The following is a 12,971-nucleotide window of genomic DNA, read 5'->3' as shown; positions in this document are numbered from 1 at the left end:
CCGGAGCCGGGTCCCTCTCGCTCTCCTCTTCGGCTCCGGTGTTGCCCCGTGCTGCCGAGAAGGGGGACACGGAGGAGCGGGGGGAAGCCTGCCAACAGTTTGGCGTTTCCTGAGCTCCCTCCAGCCGCGCGGCTGCGGGGTACTGCGCAGAGCTCCCTCCGCGCCGGGGCAAGGCACGGTCACCATCTTCACGGCACAGCTGCGTGACCCGAGGCCCGGAGGGATGGTGTGGTTTTGCCCACATTCACGTTAGCGGTACACAAGCTCCCAGGCCCCCCTCTAACCACTAGACAATGCTTCCTGCCTCATTATGTTATTGATATTAATTCAGAATAATTTTGCAGGCAGGGAGGGCCCAATGGGGAGCGCGGCGGGGGGAGGCGACCAATGGGTGCTGAGCATCTTTCAGAACTGATGCCCCTCCGCATCGCAACCCTTTGCTCTTCAGCTCCTGAGACCTTTCTAGCTCCTCCCTCAACCACACCCCGATGAAAGCCAGCCGGGGTAGATAGGGGTGAATGGGGAGGGGACACACGGGGCAGTCCACCTTTCTGTACATCAAGTCAGAGGGCTGCACAGACGGAGCCTGCAAGACAACCTCCCTGCAACCCCATCACCTGAGAGACACCCTGGCAGTCATGGACAGGTAAAATGAGTGCCTCCAGTTTCTTGCTCGTCTAAGAAACAAGGGTCCTTCTCTTAGAATTAACCTGCTCTCTGTTTGGTGCTCACCGTCCCTTTCCCTTTCTCCATCTGACTCAGTCATCTAACTCCCCACCCCGTCCTGCTCTTGCACCTTGCATCTCTGTGTCTCCGTCATTCTTTCTCTTTGACTATCTGCCACCCTGTACTCTTTTCCCTTTCTGTCATTTCTCTTTCTCGTGACTATTCTCTGTTCCTTTTCATAGCTTTTCTTTTCTAGAAACAAAAAAACATAACAGAAAGATGAACATTCAGATGCTATCCGCCGCTTAAGCACCTCAATCCCTGCCCACTCTTCTCTCCTTATCCACTTACTCTTTCTGTTGCACCAGATTTCTGTCTTACTGTGTTTCTGCTGCTCACACCCTTGTGCTCGTAAGCGCAGACTGTTCCAGCATTGGATTCCTCTACTTGCACTGCAATTACCCCGCGAGCTAATTATCACTAATCACTCTCCACAACTGCATATCATTCACACACTCAGGGGCCTTCACTCTGACTTGAGGATTGGCTTCATGAATCTTTATTTGAGGAGAAGGTCTCTGTTCAATCTACTTCTTCAGTGCCCGGGTATAATCACAGCTCCTGTGTCCTTGCTGCTTTCCCTTGAGCTATGCTATAGCTATAGGAGTTGCACATGTATCCAGCGGTTTGTACCTAACTGCACATCTGCTCAGTTGCTCCCCGCAACATCTGTTTATTCATTATTCTTCTTCTTATACCAGCCATGTTCTGAAATCCTCCCTCGCAAAAAAACCCTGGGACGGTGAACTCCAGAGAGAAGGGAAAACAGGAACTGTGATTCAAAATTGTCTTCACTTTGTTCTGAAAAATAACCCCAGTGATCATAATTTTATTTTTCTGGGTTTTGGGGTCATTCCTTGTTCTTCACCCTTATTTGCATCCATGTGCTGCTCCACAGGGGCAAAACCATTTAATAGAGAAAAATGGGAAGAAGTGAGAAAAGGGACAGTTAGAAGAAGAATCAGAAACATTTTGAAAGCAAGTGTTTTTGCCCCAAAATTCACAAAAAAAAGAAAAGGGAAAGTCTGTTTTCCCTAAAGTTTCTGATGTGTTGAAAAGCATTTTTCCATGTGGGCTTTGATGAAACATCAAAATAATTGTCACTGGTTTTCACCTGGCTTATATGGTTCTTCAACAAGCGACTGCATTTTTCACAATTCCTCTGCTCTGTTTTCTGCTGTTGTGGCACAGCGCAGGTAAGAGCTTTCCAAGCCTCTGGCCTATCATACCTGCTCATTTCCCACGCGATCGTCTGGGCTATCCTCTCTGGACAACCTGAGGATCTGTCATACGTAGAAGGGGTGTCCACTCTCCAGCACCTCTGTTAGGGGGGGAAAATCTTCCCCGCATCCCTGCAATAACACACATCTAACAGGGGGAAGCCTGAGGCGAACCCCTGGATGACAGTTTTGTGAAGGGACCAACATATGTGTGTGTGTGTGTTAGGGAATATACATGTTCAGAAGTGTTTGTACAAAGGCAGGGAAATAGGGTGAATCCAAGGTGGTAGTGAGTGGGGCAGCTCTAAGTGTGAGAAATAAATCAAAACCGATGATGGAGAACCTACAGTGGGTATGGGAAACACGCACCCAGCAGGAACTGCCAGAGAAAGGGGTGATGAAATGCAGTGGGATCAGTTTGTGCTCTTCTCCTGACACAACCTGCAAGCCCAGCAGAGCAGGACTGTGGCAGCACTTCCAGGACAGCCCTCCAAGAACTGCCTGAGGCTGTTGCTGGGCTGAATAAAATGCTCAGTAGGAATGCTTTGTCCTCTGAGTGTGTGCAGGACTCTGCAGAGCCTTGTCTTCTCTACGGACTTTCTCCTAGCAGGACACGTGCCATAACTCCCATGGGATCTACTTCTCTAGGAGCATGTCTGTATGAAGCATGGCATAACTGAGAGTGTGTGTGCTCACTCTTTCTGCGCGAGCAGGACAGGTATTTTTTTGCACCGCAGGCTGAGGGTGACACAGCAGGAAAGAGGATGTGTGCGGGTGGCTTGCCTATCTGTAGGACAATCAGAGTAGCACGGGTGCTTGAGGGAAGAGTGTGCCTCTCTGGCAACGATGCAGTGTGAGGTGCAATAGGGAGTGCTACAGGAGAGCAAAGCACGTGCACCAGGTAGCAAAAGGCGAGAGGATGCGCGTGACTGTATGGGTGAGTCCTGAGTACCTGTGGCACAGCAGCCATGTGTGAGGGTGCACGACGGACAGAAGCTCCTGGAGGAGCAGAGAGGATGCCACTGTCAGCTGGAGATTAAGTGCTCTGCAGTGCTCAGGCTTTATGGAGACATTAGCAAACAGATGAAGGGTGTTTGTATAAAAAAACTTTTCTTTCCTCAGACTCTCAGATTTAAAACGGATTTAAATTCCTAACAAACCCAATTCCCCTTTCCTACACCTCACTGGAGACCCCCCTAGAAAACCCAGCTCAGTATCACTTAAAACTGTCCCCATCTCCCTACTGAACATCAGCCTACCAGAGGGAAAAGATGACAAAGGATGTGATTATTTTTAACCCATTCGCTTCTGTTTTGCATTGCTGTGGGGGAGGTGAGTATCTCACCTCAATGAACACAGCTGTTCTCAGCTGCCTGTGTACCTCCACTTGGCAGCGAGGCTGTTAGATACGACTCACGACTACCTTACCCTCCCCGTGCTCCTGCCGCCTCTCCCCAGCAGGAGCTCTGGGCATGGGAGCAGGCCTGTCTAACGTGGGAACGGTACCTGTGCTTGCAGAGCTGTCGCATGTCTACCCCACTACGTATTAGGTCAGCTAGTGCATGGCACCTTGCCCGAGCCCCTAGCCCTGCACGCTTTCAACCGTGCTCTTCTTTTGGGCAATGCTGGGAAGAAACCCTGTCCAGTCTTCTCTAAAGAGGCTCTAATTTGATCCATCCCTTGCCCCAGTGGCTTTTCAGGGTTTCATACAGCAAAAATAATATTTCCTGATGACTGAACTCCAGACCCTCTCATCTTCCCAGTTCTTCTCAGATGCCTTCATCCTTCTCCCTCACTGGTGTCCATCTTTTGGATATCTGCAGATATTTTCGCACTCTACCCAGCCATAGTTGCTGTTTGACTAATCACTACTAATTCATTTACCGTTTCCACTCACAAGGTCACTTGCTTCATCCCCACAGTCAAGTCTGCACCCTTTCCCGAACACATTGCATGCAAATTACCGATGCTTGTCTCGTACTGAGAGGCCTGGACACGAGGAGGATATTTTTGGTGCTGAGCCCTCAATAAAGACATGGCCAACTGCTGGCTCCAGGGTGGGGCTAATGTAAACTCTCTTGTCTTCTCCTGCAGCCTCCTGATGAAGAGGAAACTCTTCCTCTACAACTTCAAGAACCTGCGCTGGGCCAAGGGCCGGCGTGAAACCTACCTCTGCTATGTTGTAAAGCGCCGTGACAGCGCTACATCGTGCTCCCTGGACTTCGGATACCTGCGCAATAAGGTACGGGAACACCTTGGCATCCTGTTCTTACATCCATGCCGAGGCGCACGCAGCTCCAGATCGCCTTGGGCAGCAGGGAAAGGAGGGCCGCGACAGCAACGCAGGCACTGGCACGCGTGTCCACGAGCACGGACGCTGCACTGGTGCATACTGGTTGGGGGGTGCAGCCTCCAGGTAAACCTGTACTTTATGCTACCCGCAAGTGCGTTACCAGCAAGACACCCATACTCTCTGCTGCTTTACCAGTCTACCCACTTTTCCGCTCAGCTCCCACCCGTTCCTCTCGTACGTCCCCACACGTCAGCGTGCTCCTGTGCTTTCCCGGCCAGTCTTCCCCTTCCGTACCGCTGTGCCTTCTCCCTCTGCGCGCGGACCCTGGGACGTACCCCCACCTCGTTTCTCCTCCCCTCACACCCCATCCAGCCCACACCTCCCTCCTCGCCCCTCTTGCGCCCCGCTCCACCTCACGCCTTGCCCCTCTCCCTCTTTCACGAAGATGGGCTGTCACGTGGAGGTGCTCTTCCTGCGCTACATCTCAGCCTGGGACCTGGACCCGGGCCGCTGCTACCGTATCACCTGGTTCACCTCCTGGAGCCCCTGCTACGACTGCGCCCGGCACGTGGCCGACTTTCTGCGCGCCTACCCCAACCTGACCCTCCGCATCTTCACCGCCCGCCTCTACTTCTGTGAGGACCGCAAGGCAGAGCCGGAGGGGCTGAGGCGCCTGCACAGGGCCGGGGCCCAAATTGCCATCATGACCTTCAAAGGTGAGATGTGCAGGCGGGAGAGAGGTGGTGGAAAGCTATGGGGGGGTTAGGGAGACCCAGGAGGGCGGGGGGAGCTAGGACAAGGAGCCAGAGAAGACCATGGTGGGATGCGATGGTGTGGTGATCCTAGGAGAGGTGAGTGTCCTCTCTGGGGCAGTCCTGAGCACTCTGTAACTCCCCTGTGCCTCGCACAGATTACTTCTACTGCTGGAACACGTTTGTGGAGAACAGGGAAAAGACGTTCAAAGCCTGGGAAGGGCTGCATGAAAACGCTGTCCATCTGTCCAGGAAACTTCGACGGATCCTCCTGGTGAGGGCCAATTCTCCTTCACTTCCAGTGCCTCCTACCCTCAGCTTCTTCCTCTCTTCCTCACTATAGTTCCTCTCTGCTCTTGCTGCCCATCTCTGCCATCTGCCATTTCACTCATTCCTGTGTCTTCACCTTCCACGCCCCTCGTGCCTCTGTCCCTCAACTTCCTTCATGTCTCCTCCCCTCATTCTCTTCCCCTTCTTCCACCTCTCATCCCATCTCCTGCCATTCCTTCCTCCTTCCCCACCTTCATAGGTTCCTGCTCACTTGACAACTGACCTACCATTTGTATTTTGTCCTACAGCCGCTGTACGAAGTAGATGATTTACGAGATGCCTTTAAAACTCTGGGACTTTGAAGTGAAAGTCATCAGCAATCAGAAGACTTCACCAACACTTGTTGATTTCCAACTCTCTCCCTTACAACAGATCTCTCTCTTCTTCCCTCTTTACATCTCTCTTCCTTCCAGCCCTGTGTCTAGAGATAAGACTATCCTTACTTTTTCATTTCCAAGGAGAATCAGGCTGATCTTCTGAAGACACATTCCCCAGACTCACACCTCATCCATTGCTAGCTGGGAAGAGCCAGGACTGCAGTGACATTGCCAAAGAGCGATTTGACCTCCCTCAGTCCCTGCAGAGCTAATTTAGGTGGTCCACTAAACGGAGACCTGGGTTTAGCCTTGCTCAGGTGGGAGCAGACAGCCTGCAAAGCTGTTCGTGCAACTGTGTTCTCAGTGGCACCGCAATGACCTGCACATTTCATGAGGGCTTCGGCGAGCAAGTCTCTTGGCTCTTAGAGCCGCACTACACTGAGCTGCTCTGTGTCCTCCCCTGTGAAACGGTTTATTTGTCCTTCCAGATGCGGGTAGGAACTTGAAAACCATCACCATTTAAGTGGTAAAGTCTATGTCCTAACAGCAGAATTGGCCAGCTATTGGAAAGCTTGACTGAGAGTATTGAAGTGAGCTGTGGACAGCCCAGGTAGCTTAGCTTGAAGCCCTCACTTGAAGCCAGCAGGTCTTCTGAGTGGATGGTGTGCAGGCCCAGGCCCTGTAGTGCCTCCTGCCCAGAAAGGAGGGAGCTTCAGTAACTGTGGGGCCAGGTTTTGTGCCCTAGGGGAGGTTGAAACTAGACAATAAAAACCTAAAATGAAAGCAGAAGACTCGCTGGCCAACATTTTCAAGTGCGAGCTGCAATTCTGGGTGTGCAGCAAGACATTTCCCAGGCAGAAATAGGATGTCCACTCAACTCCTATTAACTATTTTGAGAGCTGTGGCAGCTCGGAGTCAGTACTGATCAGTGTGTGGACCTCCCACCCAGCCAGGAAAGGAGCCTCCAAGCCACTTCACCTCTGCAATGTTTTTCCAGCATACAGCTACTGGAAATCACACTTCATTTCCACACCGTATTGTCCCTCAGACATAATTTCTCATTCATGTAGGTTGAGGCTGTGGCATTTTAGATGGCGTATTGGCATCCACATTGGTCACCATCTGTTTCTTCACACACCTCAGGGAGGAGCACCACAGCTCTCACTACTGGAATACTTTTCATCCACTGAGCATTTCCTTCCAGATCAGACCTGCAATGTGCTCCCTCCCCAGCCAGCCACCCTCTGCTGGAGGCACCTTAACAGTCCCACAGTCTTCTGTTTTTTCAGGCCTTTTACTGCCCATAATATGGCCAGATATGGCTAGTTGGTGACTGGACTGAGACCTGACCAGAAAAAAACATCAAGCATGAGCAAAGTTATACAGCCTGTAGATAGATATCTTCTGTAGGGGGCAAATTAGCACCTGATCTTGTGGACACAGCCTTTACCAAGTTGAAGACATGGGTTCATAGTAAACACCTACTCGCCACCACCTTCCCACTACCTAAATTACAAATGGATTGTCCTCTGCAGTCTAAGCTCTTGAGTCTTTGCCAAGGCTAAGTGTGTCCCACATTCTGGGGGTGCTCTGTCATTTCCTTCATCGTGGCTGGGAGTTCTCTGCTCCATCCCGTTCCTCTTTCCGGGTAAGGCTGGAGGCTCCCGCGTCGCTCCTCAAAACACCTCCTCTGGTGATAGGCCAAATGCAGGAGGACAGCAGAGAGCCCTGCTCCCACAGTGCCTCCTCCTGCCAGGAGCGGTCACAACTGGGTGCATCACAAGCTTCCTACAACTTCAGGTTCCTGAGATACTCTCAGCTTGAGGAATTTCGACCAGGAATAGCAATGAGAGTTCTTTGCAAAGCATTAATTTGCAAGCATGGTGTTGTATATTTGTTTGATATGGTGGATATTATTTATATAAATAAAGGTCTTAAAAATGAGCATCTGGTTTTGTCATTATTTTGGTACCACGTGGGTGAGGAAATTAAAAGTTGACAAAAAGGGTTGACGTGACATCTATCCTTTCTGATTTCTGGAGAGACAACCTGGCACTATCCTATTAAACTGTCTTTATCCTTTTCACTTTTAACTTTGAAGTTGTTGACAGTGTCACCCAGCAGATCAAGGCAGATAAAGTGTTCAGGCAACAGGTACTTTGGAAATACTACCAAATATCTGTGATGTAAATGCTGAAGTTGTTCAAGGTGATTGATTGCAACATTCATTGGTTGCAAGCCTATCATCGTCCCCATTCATGACTTGTAACCGACCAGAGTGGACACAGAAGTGCTGACTCAACATACTTCACAAAACAAGAAGAAAAGCAGAGGTGAAAAAGGATCTCTGTCTTCCAACTTTTGGGATTGGCCTGTACAACACCGTTGTCCTTCTCAGTGAAATTGTTGGAGAGCTACTAGAAAAAGTAGCATTTTTTTAAAAAGCAGTTGAGACACTGGCATTTGCTTAAATGCTGACAAACATTGAATTGAAGATACCTATTGAAACATGACAATTAGTGACATTATACAATAGGAGAATAAATGCAATGAGTAAATGCAAAGAAACATGCACTGCATTCAGAAAACATCCCAGGTTGCTTCTTCTGATTCTAAAGCAGATTAAATTCAGTGTGACTGTTTAGCTAATCCATGCAATTTAGCTATAGGAATTCAGCTCTTCTGCTATAGAGATTCTTTTCAACTGCACTTTTTCTGTTCTCAGATACCAATTCATATTATTTGTTACAAGGTATTCTTCGAATTGGCATTATTATTAATTCAACCTCAGATGCATTAGGTGTTTCTGTAAAGAATAACTCCCTGGAGGATGACTGTTATGTAGTAACATTACTTTTTCAGCCTACGATTTTTTTACTTGCTTTGTAGACTGTGTATATAGGGAACATTTCACTGCTGCTTATATACTCTTGAGTACCACTTATGTTTACAGCCTATCCCTTATGGAGATAGTGACTGTGCTATTCTAGGTGTCGCCTTCCTTTATACGCACCTGGGAAAAACCTAACCCCTCAAGGAGACTGTGGCAAATATACCTCAGGCCCCATTGCCTGAGCTGTGGGAAACGGGGGCTTATGATATCTGGGCGGGTGTTTCCTCCCGAGACTGTGGGGAACAGCCAGAGCAGGGGCCTACGGTGCTGGCTGAAAACCCCACTCTCACTTGGTCCAACATCCCACGGTTTGCAGCGATAAGCAAGGCACGGGCGCATCCGAATAGCTGTAGAGCTGCCGCCCCGAGCCTTCCTTTCCACGAGCGTGCCCACCTCCCCGCTCTCGCACCTAAGGACTGCAGCCGCAGTTAATGACAGGATACAAAAGATTTCCCAGCAAATCTGGCACAAACATGAGCTTTTGCCAGGCCTGCCCCCACGGCTGGGTGTGTAACCTTTTGGGTGCTTTTTGCACGCTCGAGCTGTATGCCCCGTTACTGTAAGCACACCTTCACCAGGCCCAGGGGGCTGCTGAGAACCATCCTGCCCACGGGCTGGGGGTAGCTCCTTCGTCATCCCGCGTGTATCTGCACGCAGCCACCTGCATGACCTTTTGGCAATCGGACCCTCGGGACGCATCCAGTCTTATGACAACAGACATGTGCTTTATCGCCCCAGGGGCTGGGATACAGAGACAACCCGCTCTGTGGAAGCTCCAGCTCTGCAGCAGAGCGAGGTACAGGATAGGTCTTTGATAACGGAGGAAACAGGATAAACGGGGATGGGATGGTTATTGGTACAGTGTGGAAAACCAGGCATGGCTGTCATTTGCTGGCGCACAGGGGTGTCTGGCACCCTTGACGAGGGTGTTGGCTGGAGGGATGCTGTTCCTCGCTGCAAATGGCTCCTGCAGTCCGGCTCTCAACAACCCCCAGAACATGCCCATTGAAGAGCAGGACACTGACATCATTCCCACAGCTGCACACAGCATTACTCCAGGTCAGTACACAGCGTCCTTGGACATCACATTGCAATAATAAGAAACAGATTACCATTAAACAATGCAAAGACACGCTCCAGGCCCTTGCAAATACAAAGGGGATTTTCAAGGCACGTCTCCCCCCTGCTGCTTGCTCTCCTGCCTGCTGGTACTTGGAAACCAAGACAGAAAGGGGCTTCAGGGTCATGGAGTCCAGTCCCCTGCTACTTGCCCCTTTAGGAGTTTTTAGCCTAGATGTATTTGTGCCCAACATTGTCCTCTAGCTCGAGTAGGTTTTTTTTCCTCCCCTCCCTGGTGCTGACCCTTTGGTGTTTCTATGAGCAGAAATTTCATTATTTAATCACATATGTATTAAATTCTCGCGGCGTTGGAAATCGGATTTGGTTCGCAGAAGAAACGTGGAGGGGTTTGGCACAGAAGAGACCATTTGTTCTGACAACACCAGCAGTGATGAGCAGAGCCTCTGCAGGGGAAGGAGAAAGTGGGTTGCTGCAAGAGCAGAGGTCAGAGCAGAAGAGTAGGCACCAAAGCATGGCAAGTATTTTGAAGGCTGCCTTTGGCTTTTAAATCTCTCATATGCTTTTGTGATAGGCATGTTTCCCTTCAGGCTTCCAAAGCCACATCAGATATAGCTAAAATACCATTGTTAATGTTGCTGTTGTCATTATTATTATTATTAAGCATGCCAGCTGAAGGACTGGTGTGACTTTTGGAGGTGCTCTAATATTGAGGGAGGTAATCTTCCTGCCTACAAGGGGCCTGTCTCCTCATGTGGGTGAGTGCACCCGAGTTCCAGGGCAGAGAGGATGTCGATGTGTCCATGCTATAACCTTGTTATTAAATCACAGTTAAGAGCTGTCTTACTCTACAAGCTGTAATAATGTTTTTACCAGTCCAGAGGGACAGATGAAGATGAGAGTAAACCAGCTCTCTTCTGTGGTTACCTCTATAGGCTACCTCTATAGACCCACCTCCGGGGCCTTACATGCCAGGAGGAGCACAGCAGGGATACAGGAGATTGCAAGTTCACTTTGGCAGCTAAAACTAGTGTAAAAAGCTTCACTAAGCTGACTTGGAACTGGCAAGCTTCCAAATGGACCAGAGAAAGTTTGTCTTCCTGCTTTCACTGGGAAAGGGCTGAGCCTTCCACGAAGAATCACGAACTCTGGCTAATTCATAAAAATGAGCATGTGCACTCCAGTTAATCCAGGCACTTCTGTGCAGCTGAATGACTTGGTAATGCCAAGCACTATCCCCAGCGCTCACTTCACAGTCCAGGCTCTACTAGGAGCGTGGTACCATCCCTCACGCTGCCTTGTTCATCATTTCTGCTTTATCAGGTGCCCTCTTGCTCCCTTAGGGATAGTCCTACACATTACAGGATCATCACCGCTGCAAAGTTCTTGCCTAACAGACTAGGATTGCTGCTGAGCAAATGGGCACATCTCTGGTTCCCCCTCCTGACCCTCACTTGCACTGGGGCAGGGCCATGGGACCCTGATCACACTCCAGCTGGAGTTGTTACAGCCTCCATAAAATGCTGTCTCTGCTTTCAGCTGTCTCCAAGATCCTGCTTCATTTCCACTCCCACAACAGCATCACAGCTGCTTATGCTTCAGAAAGGGCTACTGAATACTCAGAAACCACATTTGGCCTAGGAAGAGCTGAAGAGATCTGGAGCCTGGGAGTGTGTCGGGTGAGAAGTATTCTGTCTTCTCACTTTGTTCTTCTCTTCCCTAGTATTTCACCTTCAGGAACCCATTGTTGCTGTGTTTCTCTTTTGGGACTTCTAGGAAGACTGATTACCCTTCTGAGAAGGAGGAACAAACAAACAAGGAGTTGGACAGAAAACCAGATAATTACAGGGGACAACAAATGAAAACACATGTTTTGGGAGTAAGAGTCAGAGAGTCAATACTGTACGATATTATAGAATACTATAGGGAGCTGGAAAGGGACATAAACCAGCACATCCCTGTGCAGGCACCCACTGCTCCCTGAGGAGCCAGTGGACACTTGCCAATAGTGTTTTGAGATAGGATGATGGAACAGGAGTAAGCCCAACAGCTTCCAGGATGTGTGTCCAAAGCTCATCAGGTTGCATCTCATATGCTTGCTAGTGCTGACCTACTGTTATTAATCCCCAAGGCATTCCTCACAACCTGGAGAGAATCATACCTACCGCACTACCTGTCTGGCAGAAGCTGCACCAGGTAATACTGCAGACACCCACGTTAAATGAAACTGAGGAGCCTGGTGGGATCTCATTTTCTTCCTCCTTCATCAATCATCTTGTCTTCTGTTGTTCTGCTGTACATTCTGACTTCTCCCTTGCTTTTCTCCCTTGGCCACCACCCCACCCTCATCCAGGGCTCTCTGGCCTGGGGCTAAACAGATGAGTGTTAGCTGAATTTCAAAGCAAGAATAGGGTACCTCTTGGTGTGCCAGGAATAACCCCTCTGTCCTGCAGTAAAGGCACTGTCCTCTACCTTGCCTGCAGAAAAACTATTTCATGGTAATAGATCACTGAGATGGGCCTTGGACTGCCAGGAACAAAGTTGGAGGTTTCACAGCAGGGTCTGTACTCACCCACAGATGATACTGCAGGAAAAAGCAATTAATTTGGAGCAGGTCACCATATTGCTGTTATAGGATTAAGATCAACTTTGGCCTGGTACATTCCTTACTGGACTACTGGTCCTTTCTCACGTAGAACAATGTGGTTGACACAGCCCTAGCTTCTGGACCATGTAATCCCCTTCATCTAGTGCTACTTACAGAAGGCTCCTCTTCTCTTTCTTGGGTCTTCTCAGATGAATTCTCTCCCATCAACCCACCTTCCCCTCCTCATTCAAATTCACATCTTTTTTAATCTCCAGGCAATGTCATCACCCTACTCCAGAGACCTGGGCCATCCCACCTGCTGTCTTCCTCCAGAGAGCTGGCGTTTTAGGTACACTGAGCTCCAACCTTTCCAAGGTCAAAGTCTGACTGCATATTTATTCTAAGGTACAGAAACATAGTGACACCTGCCAGCATTTTTAGATTATTTCATGTGAACTAGCAATGTGTCCGTAATTTCTACACTGCTATGGGTAAAGCCTTCTCTGTGCTATGCTAAACTGTGAGCAAGATTCTATGATGCTTAAGTATTTCTGACAAGAGACATGGATGGGTCTTCAGGTCTTGCAGACTTTCTTAAAACTTGGGGTTTCCATTTTGCACTGGCCACAGACACTACACATTGCTGCAGAGCTTTGTGCTGTTGTACTTTTTAGATTCTCAGATGGGACTTAGCTGACTTCTGTGGCATAATGAAGTTTCAAAGCAAGACACAAATGAAGGCGTTTGAAGATATATATGTTGATTAGGCTCAAATC

General features: G+C 49.3%; 1 protein-coding gene across 1 annotated transcript; it reads left to right on the top strand.

Moving 5' to 3' along the window:
* The first annotated feature begins 480 nt into the window (after positions 1 to 480).
* AICDA (activation induced cytidine deaminase) lies at positions 481 to 5,681 on the top strand. Its single transcript, XM_030041133.1, has 5 exons — positions 481 to 646; positions 4,041 to 4,188; positions 4,685 to 4,955; positions 5,150 to 5,265; positions 5,570 to 5,681. Exons 1-5 carry the CDS (start codon positions 519 to 521, stop codon positions 5,621 to 5,623), a joined length of 717 nt encoding a protein of 238 aa, XP_029896993.1. The 5' UTR covers positions 481 to 518; the 3' UTR covers positions 5,624 to 5,681.
* Positions 5,682 to 12,971: the final 7,290 nt, after the last annotated feature.

The sequence above is a fragment of the Aquila chrysaetos genome, chromosome 17 (assembly GCF_900496995.4).
Source record: "Aquila chrysaetos chrysaetos chromosome 17, bAquChr1.4, whole genome shotgun sequence".
Taxonomy (NCBI): domain Eukaryota; kingdom Metazoa; phylum Chordata; class Aves; order Accipitriformes; family Accipitridae; genus Aquila; species Aquila chrysaetos.
Note: the sequence above shows the minus strand (reverse complement) of the source record. Positions and strands in the feature narration are given on the sequence as shown.

Coding starts and splice junctions, on each gene's coding strand:
- AICDA (XM_030041133.1), top strand. CDS start 519: ATGGGGAGGGGACACACGGGGCAGTCCACCTTTCTGTACATCAAGTCA. Junction 4,189..4,684: donor TCGGATACCTGCGCAATAAG/GTACGGGAACAC, acceptor TCTTTCACGAAG/ATGGGCTGTCACGTGGAGGT. Junction 4,956..5,149: donor TGCCATCATGACCTTCAAAG/GTGAGATGTGCA, acceptor TGCCTCGCACAG/ATTACTTCTACTGCTGGAAC.